Raw genomic sequence first — 20,429 nt, forward strand, 5'->3', positions numbered from 1 at the left:
AAAAATTCTGGAATGATACACACCAAAATATTAACAGTGGTTATCTTTCTTCTTCATACCTTTTGTAATACTTGAGGTACCTACCAAAAATATACATTAGTCTTATAGACAAACTTAGACAAGTCCATCCCTTTAGAATCATTCTGGCTACTGTGTTGGGATCAGACCTTAATAAGAGACATGGATGAGAGTAGGGAAGGCTATTACAATCATCCAGGTGACAGAAAATAGTGGCTTAAACCTGCTCAGTAACAGTGGAGGTAATAAGAAGAGGTCAGATTCCAGACAGATATATATATTTTTTTAAATAAATTTATTTTATTTATTTTTATTTTTGGCTGTGTTAGGCCTTCGTTGCTGCGTGTGGGCTTTCTCTAGTTGCAGCGAGCAGGGCTACTCTTCGTTGCGGTGTGCGGGCTTCTCATTGTGGTGGCTTTTCTTGTTGCGGAGCACGGGCTCGCGGAGCACGGGCTCTAGGCGCACGGGCTTCAGTAATTGTGGCACACAGGCTCAGTAGTTGTGGCTCGTGGGCTCTAGAGTGCAGGCTCAGTAGTTGTGGCGCACGGGCTTAGTTGCTCCACGGCATGTGTGATCCTCCCAGACTAGGGCTCGAACCCGTGTCCCCTGCATTGGCAGGCATATTCTTAACCACTGCGCCACCAGCAAAGCTCCCAGATATATTTTTAAAGTGAAGCTAAGATAATTTACTGGTGGATCAGGTTTGAGGCATGAGACGGAGATCATTCCAGGATAAGTTCAGGGTTTTGGCTTGAGAACTGCAGGACAAGATTGTCACTTTCTAAGATAGGGTAAGGGAGGCAGCAGGAAGTCAGGAGTTTACTTGGGGTGTATTACATTCAAGATGCCTACTAGATATCCGGATATAGTGCTAAGCTGGCAACTGGATACATGTTTATCTCCTTCTGTTGTGAAAGGATTGTCTACTTACATCTCTTCCAATAAGATCTGTCCGGTTCTCAATGACACCCCAAGGAGGGATTCCAACTGTCCAGATTTTTCTCAAGGACTGGGAGGAATGGGCTTTCAGGGCATCCCCAACATGTTTGGACACACCTATGAACAATCAGTTTAGAGGTCAAACTTTAACTCACAAATCATGCAAAACACTGCGACTGCCGGAAAGAGACAAGTAGACAAGCATATGCAAAAGACCATTATCAGGGAAAGTTGCTGGCACAGTGGAATTAATTTCTGATACTTTGACTTGCTCTACTCCCTCTTGACACCTCCTTCTCCTATCACTAACCTTTCTACCTGAACAATTCTCCTCTCCCTTTGAGAAATTTCTGCTTACAATCTCAGTTCTGCCCCTATTCTTGCCTGACCAGAACATCCTGTAAACCCACCCCTGACATCATGAATGTTCTAAGTATTTTTTTCTTTAACCTTCTTGACTGTCCCAGTAAAACATCCTGAAGGTCCTTGCTTCATTGAGGCAAATTAATTTAACAGCTTTATATTCATAAATATTCCAGAACTAATATATTAGTGTTTGCCTTTCTGGGACTAATAATAATAACAATAATAGCCAACACTTACTGAACTCTTAACTACACACCAGGTGCTTTTTTAAGTTTTACACGCATTTACACTTTAAGTAGGAATTTTTTAAGTCTATTTTATAGGCAAAAATTGAGGCACAAGGAAGTTAAATAATTTGCCCAAGGTTATAGAGCTGGTAGTTTGCACAGTTTGGATTCCAATCCAGGATCTGACTTTTCTTTTTTCAACAGACTTTACTTTTTTAAAAAATTTAATTTTATTATTTTTTATACAGCAGGTTCTTATTAGTTATCTATTTTATACACATCAGTGTATACATGTCAATCCCAATCACCCAGTTCATCCCACCACCACCACCACCACCACCACCCCCCCGCCGCTTTCCCCCCTTGGTGTCCATAAGTTTGTTCTCTACATCTGTGTCTCTATTTCTGCCCTGCAAACTGGTTCATCTGTACCATTTTTCTAGGTTCCACGTGTATGCGTTAATATATGATATTTGTTTTTCTCTTTCTGACTTACTTCACTCTGTATGACAGTCTCTAGATCCATCCACATCTCTACAAATGGCCCAATTTTGAATGGATAAAGAAGACGTGGCACATATATACAATGGAATATTACTCAGCCATAGAAAGGAATGAAAATAGACTTTACTTTTTTAGAGCAGTTTTAGATTCACAGCAAAATTGAGCCAAAGGTACAGAGATTTCCCATATACCTTCTTCCCTACACACTTACAACCTCCCCACTGTCAACATCCCCTACCAAAGTGGAACATTTGTACAACTGATGAACCTACACTGACACATCATAATCATCCAAAGTCCACAGTTTACATCACATTAGAGTTCACTCTTGGTGGTGTACATTCTATGAGTTTGGACAAATGTATAATAACATGTATGCACCATTAAAGCATCATACAGAAGAGTTTCCCTGCCCTAAAAGTCCTCTGTACTCTGTCTATTCATCCCTCATTCCCCCAATCCTTGATAACCACTGATCTTTTTATTATCTGTATAATTTTGCCTTTTACAGTATGTCATATAGTTGGAATTATGCAATATGTAGCCTTTTGAGATTGGCTTAATCTGCCTTTTAGCAGAAATAGAGTCACAGACATAGAGAACAAACTTATGGTTACCAAGCGGGGAGGTGGTGGGTAGGATGAACTGGGAGATTGGGACTGACATACATACACTACTATGTATTAAATAGATAACTGATGAGAACCTACTGTATAGCACAGGGAACTCTTCTCAATGCTCTGTGGCAACCTAGATGGGAAGGAAAGCTAAAATAGGGTGGATATATAAATATACGTATGACTGATTCACTTTGCTGTACAGCAAGAAACCAACACAACATTGTAAAGTGACTCTACTCCAATAAAAATTAATTTAAAAAAAATTTGCCTTTTAATCACAAACACTACATTACGCCACTTACTCTTTCTATGTACAGTCTGACTCTGTATGTGTCATTAGCACAGGAAAAAAACAACAACAAAGCCCTGCATGTTGCATGCATCTAATGCGTAGCACCTAAATCACTTCCTTCTCTCTGGAATCCTCCCCTCCAGACATCTTTTGCACTTTTCCCAGTCATTTTCTAAAATTGGGGTTCTGGACCACAGAACACACATCAATACCAATAGAGATTCAGATCCATAGGTTTGGCACGCGTTACCAGCATGTGGTGGTGATCGTTTGTCAGCAGCCCACATGTGATCTTAAGACATATTATCTGCTAAGACTCTCTGTAAAACCAGATCTGACAATATCATTCCCTATTCATTCTTCTGTTCAAAATCCTTTGAGGGCTCTCTGCTACATAGAGAATAAAACCTCAGCCCAAATAACATGGCACCCAATCTGGCTCCAGTCTCCCTTGCTGCCCCTGTCCTCTGCCACACGGCACGTCCAGCTAGCAGCCTTATCACCTCTTTCTACACATGCCTTAGTCTCCAGCTGTGTACCTTGCCCTGAACTGCCACCTCTGCCTAGAATGCTTTTTCCTACCCTTCTCTCAAGGCCAACATTAAGTGCTATATCCTTCACCAAGCTTTCTTCTCAGGTTCCCTCAGTTGGAACTGGAATTTGTTTTCCTCTTCCTCTTCCTTTTACTCCCAAACACTTCCTTTGTATCTCAACTATGACCCATTCAGCATCGATTTTTGGTTAGTTGCTTACTCTCTGTTTGTTACAGTCACCCACCTCATCACTAAACCCAGGGTCCATATGTTACTCACCTTTCATCCACAGCATCTATCCAAATGCTTTATACACAATAGATTCTTAAAGGCTTCTGGCATTCAATTTAAATAAATGTAAAAAATTCATGCCAAATAATGTTCAACTACAGCTGAGAAGCATCTCAAGCATAGGTTGAAACCGGTAAGCAAAGCTTCTCAAATTTAAATGTGCATAAGAATCACCTGGGGAGGTCATCAAAATGCAGATTCTGATCCCACCTGTCTGAGGAGCCCGATATCTGCATTCCCAACAAGCTCCTAGGTGATGCTGATGTTGCTGGTCCAGGGACCACTTCTTGAGTAGTCAGGACCTAAGGAGCTGAGGCTGAATCAGGTCAGACCCTGATTATTATTTAAGGGAGCTCCAAGTATACCTCATTTCTCAATTTTTTTGTTCATATGAACTATTTCAATAGTCTTCACACCATTATATTTGTGTTCTTTAACTGGCCCTAATCTAAAATATTTTTTTCTTAAAAAAGCAATAAGTAAAATAAAGCATGTAACACAATTAGTTATTCAAAGAAAAAAAACATGCCCAAGTTCACCTTTTTCTTAACTCTACAAAACTTCCCCATCCACCCTCTTTTTTTTTACTGGAAATAAAGTAAGTACTACACATTGGACTTAGAACTCTGCAACCTTTGCTTTTTTCTAAGAATGTGAAACAGTAATTATCTCAATGAAATGTACCAGAGAAACTACCAGGTTACCCATTAGTGACAAGACGAATCCCTTGGTTTTATTTTTATTTTGTTTTTTCAATCACTTGCTTCCTTCATTCCTTTTTAATCAAAAGAAATTATTCATTACATTAGTACCCGTTGCTCAGTTCTTAGACATATGTATAGGCCCTAGCCTCTACCTCACAATCAGGTAGACTCATCCTAACCTAACCTGTAAGGCAAAATATAAACGTGCTACAAGTGCTACAGGCAATAAACGCTACAGAAATTAAGAAACAAGAGCGAGTTGAGATAGAGAATGCTTCCTGGGTATGTTGGCATCTAATGTAGATCCTAAAGGTCAAGCAGAACTTAATAGGAAACATTGGCTAGGATATCCCAAATCAAAAGAGGAAGAAGGAAAGGGAAGATGGAAAGCCACAGGTGTGATACTGTGACTTATAATAATATATTTTTGGTCTGTTAGTGACACAGAGCTCCTTAAAACCTTGGAATTTCCTAAGTGGTGAGAGTGACAGAGGTGCCTTCTGTTATGTTAATGAGGCAACTTTTGGACATACAGATGGGGGCTGGTTGCCAAGGGAACCAACCAACCACGTGACTGGAGGGTAGGAAATTTCAGTCTCACCCTCAACCATTGGGGAGGGGAGAGGAACTGGAGATTGAGTTCAATTATCAATAGCCAATGACTTAAATCAATCGTGCCCATGTAATGAGGCCTCCATAAAAAAAAAAAAAAAAGAAACAGGGTTCAGAGAGCTTCCAAGTGGGTAAACACGTGGAAATGGGAAGAGGGCATGAAAGTTCCGTGCCCCTTCCCACATGCCTTGCCCCATGCATCTCTTCAATCTACCTGTTCCTGAGTTACATCCTTTTATAATAAACTGGTAATCTAATGAGTAAACTGGTTTCCTGCATTCTGTGAGCTGCTCTAGCAAATTCATCAAACCCAAGGAGGGGATGGTGGGATCCTCTGATTTATAGCCAGCCAGTCAGAAGCACGGGTAACACCCTGGACTTGAGACTGACATCTGAAGTGGGGACAGCCTTGTGGGACTGAGCCCTTAACCTGTGGAATCCGTCGCTATTTCCTGGTAGACAGTAATTCAGAATTGAGCTGAACTGTAAGACACTCAGCTGGTGCAGGAGAACTGTGGTGTGTTGGGAAAGAACCCACACATGAGAACTGGTGTCAGAACTGTAACATATCAGTAACAGATTAGTAAGAGAGGAGTTTGTGAAGTCAGTAATCCTCAACCCTGGCTGCACATTAGATACCCTTCAGAAGCTTCACCCTGAAAAACTCTAATTAATCTGGGGTAGAACTTGTGCATCTGTATTTTTGCAAAGCCCCCAGATGATTCTCTAACATGCATACAGTTCATAAACACTGATGCAAAAGAGTAGGGCTAGAGGTTCAGGGGCTACTAAATGAAGTCCTTGAATGTCAGATTTCAAGAAGTATGAAAGAGTCAGTGACAGAAACAAGTGCCAGTTATGTAGTTAATTATCTCCTCATGCCCCATACACTCAATGCAGTTGTTGCACATGTCACTGATTTCCAATTCGTGAGAATCTGACCATGGTGAGTTTAGCTCACGTCTATGCCCACACACTACCTCACCACAGTCCAAAGCTCATGAAAACCTATTTTCTTTGCCAGACGTTTACCCAAAGTTATATTAAAATAGCATATTTTAACAATGGTAAAAATACATTCCAGGAAAGGTCTAGGATTCTTCTGCGTTTCTTTTCCAGTCACTACACTTCCAGTCTTTCTCACGCTACCACATCTCCTGGGAGCACTGCAGAGCAGAGGTTAGGTGCTATACTGCCTGATTCACAGTTAAAAAGAAGGAATTAAAAACAAAAACAAAAACAAAAACAGACTGAAACAGGGAATGTGCCTTACCGGTATTAATGCCTTCAGTTATTATCCACGCTCCCGTTGTCTCTGCAGCTTTGACCAAACCTTGGCTGAAGATCTCTTTAAGTTTGGAGGGCATCTTGAAGTTCTGGATGCCCCCGTGGACAGAGATCACCAGCTTTGGCAGTTCCATCTTCCACTCTTTCAACATTAAATGTAATAGATGATCCAACTTTGTGTCATAAGAAGTTCTAATATACTGGAAGATATGCATATACACATATACATAAAATAGTGGAAAATACCTGCCACGTCGCAGTAAGCACACAGCAGGGCAACTGAAATGCCAAAACTTGAAAGAAAATGTCTAGGATCTCTTTAAAAGTTCATCTTCATATAATGGAAATATTTACTTTGAAAAGATCCCACACCCCCTTTAAGTTCCTTCTGAGAATTACAAGTCACCATAGGAAGGCTTCCTGTGGTTTTCAGGGTTAGTCTACCAATGTTCTCTGGAAGGTCTGAGGTAAGGCAGAAATACTTCAAACTGGCAAAAATCACTACGCCAGAAAACCCATTTAAAAAAAGTTTTAGAAATAAGTGAAATGAGGTTTTCTCATAAATGCTATGGCTTTTAATTTACTGGACCATTTCACATATTTGCATAATTTAAATTAAGATCCAGAAGCATGTTCATTTATTTTAAATTTTACATTCTAACCATTTCCTATATATATCATCTCTCTAAAAACTTCTTTTCCAAAATAAAAACTTTTCATAAGAGAGTCAGTGTAACCAAAAGAAAAGACGGAAATCAGGCAGCTCCAGAACCATTTTGCATTTTGCCCAAGATTATAGTGTATGGCTGGCTTTCTTTTCCCAGCCAATGCAGCCACATACAGACTGATAAAATCATATTGAGATGAGTGTGAGCCAACCAACAGCAAGAATAAGTCGGATTTATAGGATAAGGACCATAGGAAACCATGAGTTTATAAAACTACAGCAAAAATAACCACAGGTAGAGATCGCCATAGATATGCAAATAGGAATTATCACATTGTCCTCCAGAATGTGATAGTGATTTAAAACAATTGTGTTCGTCTTTGAAATTCTTAAAACAGAATCCCTTTATTTCATAATTAAAATATTAGAATTTCTGACATGAGGATGGTGCAGCCATCACAGGATGTAGTAGAAAGAATCTAAGGGTAACTAGGATTCAGTTTACAAGTGAGAAAACTGAGTTGCCATGGCTTTATCACATATTCAAAGAGTAGGAGAAATACAAGTTGACCTTTGTGAAAGGGTTCATGTTGCCCCGAATGATGAATAAGGGCAGAGGAGGCAGCTCTGGTTTAGTTCTCCTTCTCTCTCTCTCAGTTCTTTCTCCCAGGTAGTCCTCCCTTTCAGTTATAAGTCCTTTTAGTCCTAGAAGATACTTCTTGAGATTTCAGGATAACACCTTGATCAACTAAATTATCAGCACTAGACTCTTTTCTTCCAAAGGCCAGCTGAAGACGGTGCTAAGGTTTTATGACTCTCTCTTTCCCCTCCTCCTCCTTTATCATAACTCACCTCCAAACCTCTGTGGAAGGAGGTGGGAGGGATAACAACTAGAAAGGGAAATGCAGCAGAGGGGATGAGTAACCAGCTCTCCCAAGCTCTCCTGCTGTGCATGCTAAACCTGAAGTGCAATTTCAGGCTGAAATATAAGGGTAGACTCTTCTGAGAGATCAAATAAAATGCATTCAGGCACAGAGGATGTAACAGGAGCCTAATGCTAAGCATAAAACGTATCAGTGATCAGATCTGTCTAAACATGTTTTCAGTTTTCCTAAATGTACCATATTCCCGCTTGGCCTTCCCACAAGCTATTCCTCACACCTACAGTGGTCTTACCCTTCTGTCTCACCAGACACCAAACACCTCACTCATCTTTCCCATCTCAGCTTAGCCATCCCTACTCTCAGATGGCTTCCTTGACACATGCACACCACCCCAGAAAAACAGGAGGAGTTCCCTTTTCATTCTCTCAAAGAACCCTGTATTCCCCTTTCCCAGCATCCCCACCGTCTGGGGTAATTGTATATTTATTTCCTGTTTCCCTCACTAGACTGTAAGCAATGTTAGTACACAGAACATATTCTCTTTGGGGCATAGCAAAGTATGGGCAACTGATAAAGATCTGTTGAATGGATAAAAAAATGAGTAAATGAAGATGATTATAAACAAACATAAAAGCGAAAGGAAGAAGATGAACAATTAAGGGAAAAATTACATAAAGAGTTCTATGAGAGTCAGCTTCCAAAAAGGACTGGAGGACAGTTTTCTTGCCAACTAAAACAAACAAAAATCAATGCACAGTTAGATGCAAGTGGATTAGTAATCAGAAATGTCGATTACTGTACAATTATATTATGAAACCTTATTATGATTGCACGATTAAGAACAGTTTTTCAAATCCTTTTAACTGATGATGCACTGCAGGACACAACTGATTCTGAGCTTTCCTGAGGTAGGCTCCCCCTGTATTTTCCCCAAGGAAAGCTGCCTCTAATAAGGCAGTGTACAGTTAACAAGGTCAATAGAAAACAGCTGAGAGACAGCTGACCTGTCAATACTATGTGAATCACATGTAAAATTACTATATTAGGGACAGGAGAAAAACTGGCCTGTAGAGCCCAGCACTATCATTCAGGGGGTACAGAAATTTCCCCATTTTCTTCCTGAGAAAAGGCTCTCACAAGGGCATAGCAGGCACCAACAGCCACAGGTTAAGTAAGTTACTGGGAATTGCTATAGCCGTGATTCAGGTGAAGTCTGTTCTTCAGTAGTAACCTTTGTACATGCCTTAAGAAAAGGGAAGCCGTTTGGCAACTGCCTCATGAGCAATAAGCCATTCTCTTCTGCAGAGGGCATAACCTGGCTGAAAGAAGTCAATCAAAGAGCTGGCCACACCACACCTGGGTAAGGTACCATGCCCCTCAGACATAAAAGAAAAAGAAGAGTCAGGTCATTTTTGTCAACAGGTAAGTAACACGGATCGCCTTTGCAATAAAACCTGGTCATCTGATCATCTACACTTAGAAATACAATTTGGAGATACATTTGGAGGTTATAGCCTCTGTTAAAAATCAGCAAAATAGGAGACCTCCAAGATGGTGGAGATCACCTTCCTCCCCACAAATACATCAAAAACACATCTACATGTGGAACAACTCCTACGGAACACCTACTGAACGCTGGCAGAAGGCCTCAGACTTCCCAAAAGGTAAGAAACTCCCCACATACCCAAAAGGTAAGAAACTCCCCACATACCTGGGCAAAAGAAAAAACAGAGACAAAAGAATTAGGATGGGACCTGCACCTCTGGGAGGGAGCTGAACTTCACTGGCAGAGACGGAGGTTGGCGGTGGGGAAGCTTCCGAGCCATGGAGAAGAGCACAACAGGGGTGCGGAGGGCAAAGCGGAGAGATTACCGCACAGAGGATCGGTGCCGACCAGCACTCACCAGCCCGAGAGGCTTGTCTGCTCACCCACCGGGGCGGGAGGGGCTGGGAGCTGAGGCTCCGGCTTCGGTCGGAGGGCAGGGAGAGGACTGGGGTTGGCGGCGTGAACACAGCCTGAAGGGGGCTACTGCGCCACGGCTAGCCAGGAGGGAGTCTGGGGAAAAGTCTGGACCTGCCTAAGAGGCAAGAGACCATTATTTCGGGGTGCGCGAGGAGAGGCATTCAGAGCACCACCTAAAGGAGCTCCAGAGACGGGTGCGAGCCACGGCTATCAGCGCGGACCCCAGAGATGGGCATGAAACGCTGAGGCTGCTGCTGCCGACACCAAGAAGCCTGTGAGCAAGCACAGGTCACTATCAACACCCCCCTTCCGGAGAGCCTGTGCAGCCCGCCACTGCCAGGGTCCCGAGATCCAGGGACAACTTCCCTGGGAGAACGCACGGCGCGCCTCAGGCTGGTGCAAAGTCACGCTGACCTCTGCCGCCGCAGGCTCGCCTCGCATTCCGTACCCCTCCCTCCCCAACCCCGGCCTGAGTGAGCCATAGCCCCCGAAGCAGCTGCTCCTTTAACCCCGCACTATCTGAGCCAAGAGCAGACGCCCTCCGGCAATCTACACGCAGAGGCGGGGCCAAATCCAAAGCTGAGCCCTGCGAGCTGTGAGAACAAAGAAGAGAAAGGGAAATCCCTCCCAGCAGCCTCAGGAGCAGCGGATTAAATCTCCACAATCAACTTGATGTACCTGCATCTGTGGAATACCTGAATAGACAGCAAATCATCCCAAAATTGAGGAGGTGGACTTTGGGAGCGACTATAGACTTGGGATTTGCTTTCTGCATCTAATTTGTTTTCATGTTTACCTTAGTTTAGTATTTAGAGTTTATTATCAATGGTAGATTTGTTTATTGATTTGGCTGCTTGCTTCCTTTTTCATATATATATATAGATTTTTTTTTACTTTTTCTCTTTCTGTGAGTGTGTATGTGTATGCTTCTTTGTGTCATTTTGTCTGTATAGCTTTGCTTTTACCATTTTTCCTAGGGTTCTGTCTTTCCATTGCTTTTTTTTTAGTACAGTTTTTTTTTCTTTTTTTATTTATTTTTGGCTGCCTTGGGTGTTCGTTGTTGCACGCAGGCTTTCTCTAGTTGCGGCAAATGGGGGCTACTCTTTGTCACGGTGCGTGGACTTCTCATTGCAGTGGCTTCTCTTGTTGTGGAGCACGGGCTCTAGGCGCACGGGCTGCAGTAGTTGTGGCATGCGGGCTCAGCAGCTGTGGCTCACGGGCTCTAGAGCGCAGGCTCAATAGTTGTGGTACACGGGCTTAGTTGCTCCGTGGCATGTGGGATCTTCCTGGACCAGGGTTCGAACCCGTGTCCCTTGCATTGGCAGGTGGATTCTTAACCACGGCGCCACCAGGGAAGCCCTTTAGTATAGTTTTTAGTGCTGGTTACCATTGGTGGATTTTTTTTTTGGTATGGTTGCTGTCTTCTTTCTTTCGTTCTTTATTTTTTATTACATTTAACTTTTTTTATTTTAAATATATTTTTTTATTTTAATAACTTTATTCTATTTTTTTTCTTTATTTCTTTCTTTCTCCCTTTACTTCTGAGTGGTGTGGCTGACAGGGACTTTGGGCGCGGGCCGGGCGTCAGGCCTGGGCCTCTGACGTGGGAGAGCTGAGTTCAGGACACTGGCCCACCAGAGACCTCCAAGCTCCATGTAATATCAAAAGGCGAAAACTATCCCAGAGATCTGCATCTCAACACAAAGACCCAGCTCCACTCAACAACCAGCAAGCTACAGTGTTGGACACCCTATGCGAAAAAACTAACAAGACAGGAACACAACCCCACCCATTAGCAGAGACGCCGCCTAAAATGATACTAAAGTCGCAGACACCCCAAAAGACACCAATGGATGTGGTCTTGCCCACCAGAGAGACAAGACCCAGCCTCATCCACCACAACACAGGTACTAGTCCCCTCCACCAGGAAGCCTACACAACCCACTGACCCAACCTTAGCCACTGGGGGCAGACACCAAAAACAATAGGAACTATGAACCTACAGCCTGTAAAAAGGTGACCCCAAACACAGTAAGGTAAGCAAAATGAGAAGACAGAAACACACAGCAGACAAAGGAGCAAGTTAAAAACCCACCAGACCAAACAAATGAAGAGGAAATAGGCAGTATACCTGAAAAATAATTCAGAATAACGATAGTAAAGATGATCCAAAATCTTGGAAATAGAATGGAGAAAATACAAGAAACGTTTAACAAGGACCTAGAAGAACTAGAGAGCAAACAACAAATGACTAACACCACAATAAATGAAATTAAAAATTCTCTAGAAGGAATCAATAGCAAAATAACTGAGGCATAAGAACGGATAAGTGACCTGGAAGATAAAATAGTGGAAATAACTACCACAGAGCAGAATAAACAAAAAAGAATGAAAAGAATTGAGCACAGTCTCAGAGACCTCTGGGACAACATTAAACTCACCAATATTCAGATTATAGGGGTCCCAGAAGAAGAAGAGAAAAAGAAAGGGACTGAGAAAATATTTGAAGAGATTAGTGTTGAAAACTGCCCTAATACAGGAAAAGAAAGAGTCAGTCAAGTCCAGGAAGCACAGAGAGTCCCATACAGGATAAACCCAAGGGGAAACATGCCAAGACACATATTAATCAAACTATCAAAAATTAAATACAAACAAAAACATTAAAAGCAGCAAGGGAAAAACAACAAATAACATAGAAGGGAATCCCCATAAGGTTAACAGCTGATCTTTCAGGAGAAACTCTGCAAGCCAGAAGGGAGTGGCAGGACATATTTAAAGTGATGAAAAGGAAAAGCAAACCTACAACCAAGATTACTCTACCCAGCAAGGATCTCATTCAGATTCGAGGGAGAAATTAAAACATTTACAGATAAGCAAGAGCTAAGAGAATTCAGCACCACCAAACTAGCTTTACAACAAATGCTAAAGGAATTTCTCTAGGCAGGAAACACAAGAGAAGGAAAAGACCTACAATAACAAACTCAAAACAATTTAGAAAAGGGTAACAGGAACATACATAGCAATAACTACCTTAAATGTAAATGGATTAAATGCTCCAACCAAAAGACATAGACTGGCTGAATGGATACAAAAACAAGACCAGTATATATACTGTCTAAAAGAGACCCACTTCAGACCTAGGGACACATACAGACTGAAAGTGAGGGGATGGAAAAAGATATTCCATGCAAATGGAAATCAAAAGAAAGCTGGAGTAGCAAATTCTCTCATCAGACAAAATAGACTTTAAAATAAAGACTATTACAAGAGACAAAGAAAGACACTACATAATGATCAAGGGATCAATCCAAGAAGAAGATATAACAATTGTAAATATTTATGAACCAAACATAGAAGCACCTCAATACGTAGGCGAATGCTAACAGCCATAAAAGGGGAAATCAACAGTAACACAATCATAATAGGGGACTTTAACACCCCACTTTCACCAGTGGACAGATCATCCAAAATGAAAATAAATAAGGAAACACAAGCTTTAAAAGATACATTAAACAACATGGACTTAATTGATATTTATAGGGAATTCCATCCAAAAACAACAGAATACACTTTCTGCTCAAGTGCTCATGGAACATTCTCCAGGATAGATCATATCTTGGGTCACAAATCAAGCCTTGGTAAATTTAAGAAAATTAAAATCATATAAAGTATCTTTTCTGACCACAACGCTATGAGACTAGATATCAATTACAGGAAAAAATCTGTAAAAAATACAAATACATGGAGGCTAAACAATACACTAGTAAATAACTAAGAAATCACTGAAGAAATCAAAGAGGAAATCAAAAAATACCTAGAAACAAATGACAATGAAAACATGATGGCCCAAAACCTATGCTATGCAGCAAAAGCAGTTCTAAGAGGGAAGTTTATAGCAATACAATCCTACCTCAAGAAACAAGAAACATCTCAAATAAACAACCTAACCTTAAAGCTAAAGCAATTAGAGAAAGAAGAAAAATAAAAAACCCAAAGTTAGTAGAAGGAAAGGAATCATAAAGATCAGATCAGAAATGAAGGAAAAAGAAATGAAGGAAACAACAGCAAATATCAATAAAACTAAAAGCTGGTTCTTTGAGAAGATAAACAAAATTGATAAACCATTAGCCAGACTCACCAAGAAAAAAAAGGGAGAAGACTCAAATCGACAGAATTAGAAATGAAAAAGGAGAACTAACAACTGACACTGCAGAAATACAAAGGATCATGAGAGATTACTACAAGCAAATATATGCCAATAAAATGGACAGCCTGGAAGAAATGGACAAATTCTTAAAAAAGCACAACTTTCCAAGACTGAACCAGGCAGAAATAGAAAATATAAACAGACCAATCACAAGGACTGAAGTTGAGACTGTGAATAAAAATCTTCCAACAAAAGACCAGGATCAGATGGCTTTACAGGTGAATTCTATGAAACATTTAGAGAAGAGCTAACACCTATCCTTCTCAAACTCTTCCAAAATATACCAGAGGGAGGAACACTCCCAAACTCATTCTACAAGACCACCATCACCCTGATACCAAAACCAACAACGATGTCACAAGGACAGAAAACTACTGGCCAATATTACTGATGAACAAAGGTGCAAAAATCCTCAACAAAATACTAGCAAACAGAATCCAACAGCACATTAAAAGGATCATACACCATGATCAAGTGGGGTTTATCCCAGGAAGGCAAGGATTCTTCAATATACGCAAATCAATCAATGTGATACACCACATTAACAAATTGAAGGAGAAAAAACATATGATCATCTCAACAGATGCAGAAAAAGCTTTCAACAAAATTCAACACACATTTAAAATAAAAACCCTCCAGAAAGTAGGCACAGAGGGAACTTACCTCAACATAACAGAGGCCATATATGACAAACCCATAGCCAACATTGTTCTCAGTGGTTAAAAACTGAAACTATTTCCTCTAACATCAGGAATAAGACAAGGTTGTCCACTCTAACTATTATTCAACATACTGTTGGAAGTTTTAGCCATTGCAATCAGAGAAGAAATAGAAAGAAAAGGAATCCAAATCGGAAAAGAGGAAAAGCTGTCATTGTTCACAGATGACATGATACTATATATAGAGAATCCTAAAGAATCTACCAGAAAACCACTAGAGCTAATCAATGAATTTGGTAAAGTAGAAGGATACAAAGAAATCTCTTGCATTCCTATACACTAATGATGAAAAATCTGGAAGAGAAATTAAGGAAACACTCCCATTTACCATTGCAATAAAAAGAATAAAATACCTAGGAATAAACCTACCTAAGGAGACAAAAGACCTGTATGCAGAAAACTATAAGACACTGATGAAAGAAATTAAAGATGATACAAACAGGTGGAGAGATATCCCATGTTCTTGGATTGGAAGAATCAACATTGTGAAAATTGCTATACTACCCAAAGCAATCTACAGATTCATTGCAATCCCTATCAAACTACCAATGGTATTTTTCACAGAACTAGAACAAAAAATTTCACAATTTGTGTGGAAACACAAAAACCCCAAACAGCCAAAGCAATCTTGAGAAAGAAAAACGGAGCTAGAGGAATCAGGCTCCCAGACCTCAGACTATACTACAAAGCTACAGTAATCAAGACAGTATTGTACTGCCACAAAAACAGAACTATAGATCAATGGAATGGGATACAAAGCCCAGAGATAAACCCACACACCTATGGTCACCTTATTTTTGATAAAGGAGGCAAGAATATACAACGGAGAAAAGACAGCCTCTTCAATAAGTGGTGCTGGGAAAACTGGACAGCTACATGTAAAAGAATGAAATTAGAACACTCCCTAACACCATACCCAAAAATAAACTCAAAATGGATTAAACACCTAAATGTAACACGAGACGCTATAACACTCTTAGAGGAAAACATCGGCAGAACACTTAGACATAAATCACAGCAAGATCCTTTTGACTCACCTCCTAGAGAAATCCAAATAAAAACAAAAATAAACACATGGCTCCTAATGAAACTTAAAAGCTTTTGCATAGTAAAGGAAACCATAAACAAGACGAAAAGACAACCCTCAGATGGGAGAAAATATTTGCAAATGAAGCAACTGACAAAGGATTAATCTCCAAAACATACAAGCAGCTCATGCAGCTCAAAATCATAAAAACAAACAACCCAATCCAAAAATAGGTAGAAGACCTAAACAGATATTTCTCCAAAGAAGATATACAGATTGCGAACAAACATATGAAAGGATGCTCAACATCACTAATCGTTAGAGAAATGCAAGTCAAAACTAAAATGAGGTTATCACCTCACACCAGTTAGAATGGCCATCATCAAAAAATCTACAAACAATAAATCCTGGGGAGGGTGTGGAGAAAAGCAAACCCTCTTGCACTGTTGATGGGAATGTAAATTGATACAGCCAGTATGGAGAACAGTATGGAGGTTCCTTAAAAAACTAAAAATAGAACTACCATATGACCCAGCAATCCCACTACTGGGCATATACCCTGAGAAAACCATAATTCATAAAGAGTCATGTACCACAATGTTCACTGCAGCTCTATTTACAATAGCCAGGACAGGGAAGCAACCTAAGTGTCCATTGACAGATGAATGGATAAAGAAGATGTGACACGTATATACAGTGGAATATTACTCTGCCATAAAAAGAAGCAAAACTGAATTATTTGTAGTGAGGTGGATGGACCTAGAGTCTGTCATACAGAGTGAAGTAAGTCGGAAAGAGAAAAACAAATGCTAACACATATATATGGAATCTAAAAAAATAAAAAAGGTCTGAAGAACCTGTGGGCGGGACAGGAATAAAGACGCGGACATAGAGAATGGACTTGAGGACACGGGGTGGGGAGAGGGTAAGCTGAGACAAAGTGAGAGAATGGCATGGACATATATACACTACCAAATGTAAAATAGATAGCTATTGGGAAGCAGCTGCATAGCACAGGGGGATCAGCTCGGTACTTTGTGACCATCTAGAGGGGTGGGATAGGGAGGGTGGGAGGGAGACGTAAAAGGGTGGAGATACGAGGATATATGTATAGTTGATGTACTTTGTTATAAAGCAGAAACTAACACACCATTGTAAAGCAATTATACTCCAATAAAGATATTAAAAAAATCAGCAAAATAATGTAGGTTACTAGCAAACCTTTGAATGGTGGGTGTGCTCTCCATCTTGGAAGTTAATCGTGCCAAAGGTATCTGTAGAGCTTTTCATTGTGTGCTTTTCAACAGACCATTGTTCATTTTCACTATCGTTGGCAGCTGAGATGGTCCAGGCTTCATCTATCCCATAATGGTCTCTAATCAATCGCCCACAGTAACACCTTAAATTTGGGATAAATACCAATTTCAAAATAGAAAACACAATTTCAGAATAGAAAATAGATGTAATGTTTCTACATGTTCCTAGGGTAATATAAAGATGACATGTATTAACAAGTTTTAAAACTTCACACTGAGATTTATATTTGATTTCCAACACTGGGTTGTTTTCTAAGTTTAAAAACATTCTCACTGCTTCTCTCCCTTGGCTACACATTAGAGTCATTCTGGGGATGTTTTAAGAAAACACTACAAATCTCTTACACACCCATGTTCATAGCAGCGTTATTCACAACAGCCAAGTGGTAGCAGCAACCCATGTATTCATCAATAGATGGATGGATGAACAAAATGTAGTATACACATTCAATTTTGCAAGATAAAAAGTTCTGTAGATCCACAACACAACAATGGGAATATACTTAACACTAATGAACTGTACTCTTAAAAATGATTAAAATAGTAAAGAAAACAAAAACAAACATCAAATTGTGTATTTTAAATATGTGCAGTCTATGTCAATTATAGCTCAAAAACTATTTTTAAAATATAATATTGTGAACAATCATTGACAGGAAGACACTGGAACTCACCAAAAAAGATACCACACATCCAAAGACAAAGGAGAAGCCACAATGAGATGGTAGGAGGGGCACAGTCACAATCAAATCAAATCCCGTAACTGCTGGGTGGGTGACTCACAAACTGGAGAACACTTATACCACAGAAGTCCACCCACTGGAGTGAAGGTTCTGAGCCCCACGTCAGGCTTCCCAAACTTGGGGTCTGGCAATGTAAGAAGGAATTCCTAGAGAATCAGACTTTGAAGGGTAGTGGTATTTGACTGCAGGACTTCAACAGGACTGGGGGAAACAGAGACTCCACTCTTAGAGGGCACACACAAAGTAGTGTGCGCATCAGGACCTAGGGGAGGAGCAGTGACCCCATAGGAGACTGAAACAGACCTACCTGCTACTGTTGGAGGGTCTCCTGCAGAGGCAGGGGGTGGCTGTGGCTCACCGTGAGGACAAGGACACTGCAAGCAGAAGTTCTGGGAAGTACTCCTTGGCGTGAGCCCTCCCAGAGTCTGCCATTAGCCCCCACAAAGAGCCGGGTAGCCTCCAGTGTTGGGTCACCTCAGGCCTGTTTGATTGCTTACCAACAGGGAGGGAACCCAGCCCCACCCATGATCAGACAAGTGGATTAAAGTTTTACTGAACTCTGCCCACCAGAGCAACAGCCAGCTCTACCCACCACCAGTCCCTCCCATCAGGAAACTTGCACAAGCCTCTTAGATAGCCTCATCCACCAGAGGGCAGACAGCAGAAGCAAGAGGAACTACAATCCTGCAGCCTATGGAACAAAAACCACATTCATATAGAGACAGACAAGATGAAAAGGCAGAACGCTATGTACCAGATGAAGAAACAAGACAAAACCCCAGAAAAACAACTAAATGAAGTGGAGAGATGCAACCTTCCAGAAAAAGAATTCAGAATAATGATAGTGAACATGATCCAGGACCTCGGAAAAAGAATGGAGGCAAAGATCAAGAAGAAACAAGAAATGTTTTACAAAGACCTAGAAGAATTAAAGAACAAACAAACAGAGATGAACAATAAATAACTGAAATGAAAAATACACTAGAAGGAACCAATAGCAGAATAACTGAGGCAGAAGAACAGATAAGTGACCTGGAAGACAGAATGGTGGAATTCACTGCCATGGAACAGAATAAAGAAAAAAGAATGAAAAGAAATGAAGACAGCCTAAGAGACCTCTGGGACAACATTAAATGCAACAACATTCACATTAGGGGTCCCAGAAGGTGAAGAGAGACAGAAGGACCTGAGAAAATATTTGAAGAGATTATAGTCAAAAACTTCCCTAACATGGGAAAGGAAATAGCCACCCAAGTACAGGAAGCACAGAGAGTCCCATACAGGATAAACCCAAGGAAAAACACGCCGAGACACATAGTAATCAAATTGACAAAAATTAAAGACAAAGAAAAATTATTGAAAGCAACAAGGTAAAAACAACAAATAACATACAAGGGAACTCCCACAAGGGTAACAGCTGATTTCTCAGCAGAAACTCTACAAGCCAGAAGGAAGTGGCATGATATGTTTAAAGTGATGAAAGGGAAGAACCTACAACCAAGATCACTCTACCCAGCAAGGATCTCATTCAGATTCGATGGAGAAATCAAAAGCTTTACAGACAAGCAAATGCTAAGAGAACTCAGCACCACCAAACCAGCTTTACAACAAATGCTAAAGGAACTTCTCTAAGTGGGAAACACAAGAGAAGAAAAAGACCTACAAGAACAAACCCATGGGCTTCCCTGGTGGCGCAGTGGTTGAGAGTCCGCCTGCCGATGCAGGGGACACGAGTTCGTGCCCTGGTCCAGGAAGATATCACATGCCGTGGAGCGGCTAGGCTCATGAGCCATGGCCACTGAGCCTGCACGTCTGGAGCCTGTGCTCCGCAACGGGAGAAGCCACAACAGTGAGAGGCCCGTGTACAGCAAAAAAAAAAAACATAACAATTAAGAAAATGGGAATACGAACATACATATCGATAAGTACCTTAAACATGAATGGATTAAAAGCTCCAACCAAAAGATACAGGCTCAGTGAATGGATACAAAAACAAAACCCATGTGTATGCTGTCTACAAGAGACCCACTTCAGACCTAGGGACACATACAGACTGAAAGTGAGGGGATGGAATAACGCATTCCATGCAAACGGAAATCAAAAGAAAGCTGGAGGAGCAGTACTCATATCATATAAAATAGACTTTAAAATAAAGAATGTTACAAGAGACAAGGAAGGACACTGCATAATGATCAAGGGATTAATCCAGGAAGAAGATATTACAATTATAAGTATATATGTACCCAACATAGGAACACCTCAATACATAAGGCAACGGCTAACAGCGCTAAAAGAGGAAATTGACAGCAACACAATAATAGTGGGGGACTTTAACGCCTCACTTACACCAATAGAAAGATCATCCAAATAGAAAATTAATAAGGAAACACAAGCTTGAAATGACACAATAGACCAGATAGATTTAATTGATATTTATAGGACATTCCATCCAAAAACAGCAGATTATACTTTCTTTTCAAGTGCACATGGAACATTCTCCAGGATAGATC

The 20,429-nt window shown here is 40.7% G+C and overlaps 1 protein-coding gene across 13 annotated transcripts in view; it reads right to left on the reverse strand.

Moving 5' to 3' along the window:
- TRPM6 (transient receptor potential cation channel subfamily M member 6) overlaps positions 1-20,429 on the reverse strand; it is a 192,318-nt gene that overhangs the window by 146,582 nt on the left and 25,307 nt on the right. For all 13 annotated transcript variants that reach the window (XR_012332562.1, XR_012332552.1, XR_012332553.1 and 10 more), the window contains exons 4-6: positions 17,082-17,259; positions 6,380-6,593; positions 950-1,074 (exon numbers count right to left, since the gene is read on the reverse strand). Coding sequence is in view for 1 of the 13 variants with exons in the window: in XM_073806224.1 (XP_073662325.1) it covers positions 950-1,074; positions 6,380-6,593; positions 17,082-17,259 (517 nt within the window). In the remaining 12 variants the exon portion in view is untranslated. The remainder of the gene's footprint in view (positions 1-949; positions 1,075-6,379; positions 6,594-17,081; positions 17,260-20,429) is intronic.

The sequence above is a fragment of the Tursiops truncatus genome, chromosome 6 (assembly GCF_011762595.2).
Source record: "Tursiops truncatus isolate mTurTru1 chromosome 6, mTurTru1.mat.Y, whole genome shotgun sequence".
Lineage (NCBI taxonomy): Eukaryota > Metazoa > Chordata > Mammalia > Artiodactyla > Delphinidae > Tursiops > Tursiops truncatus.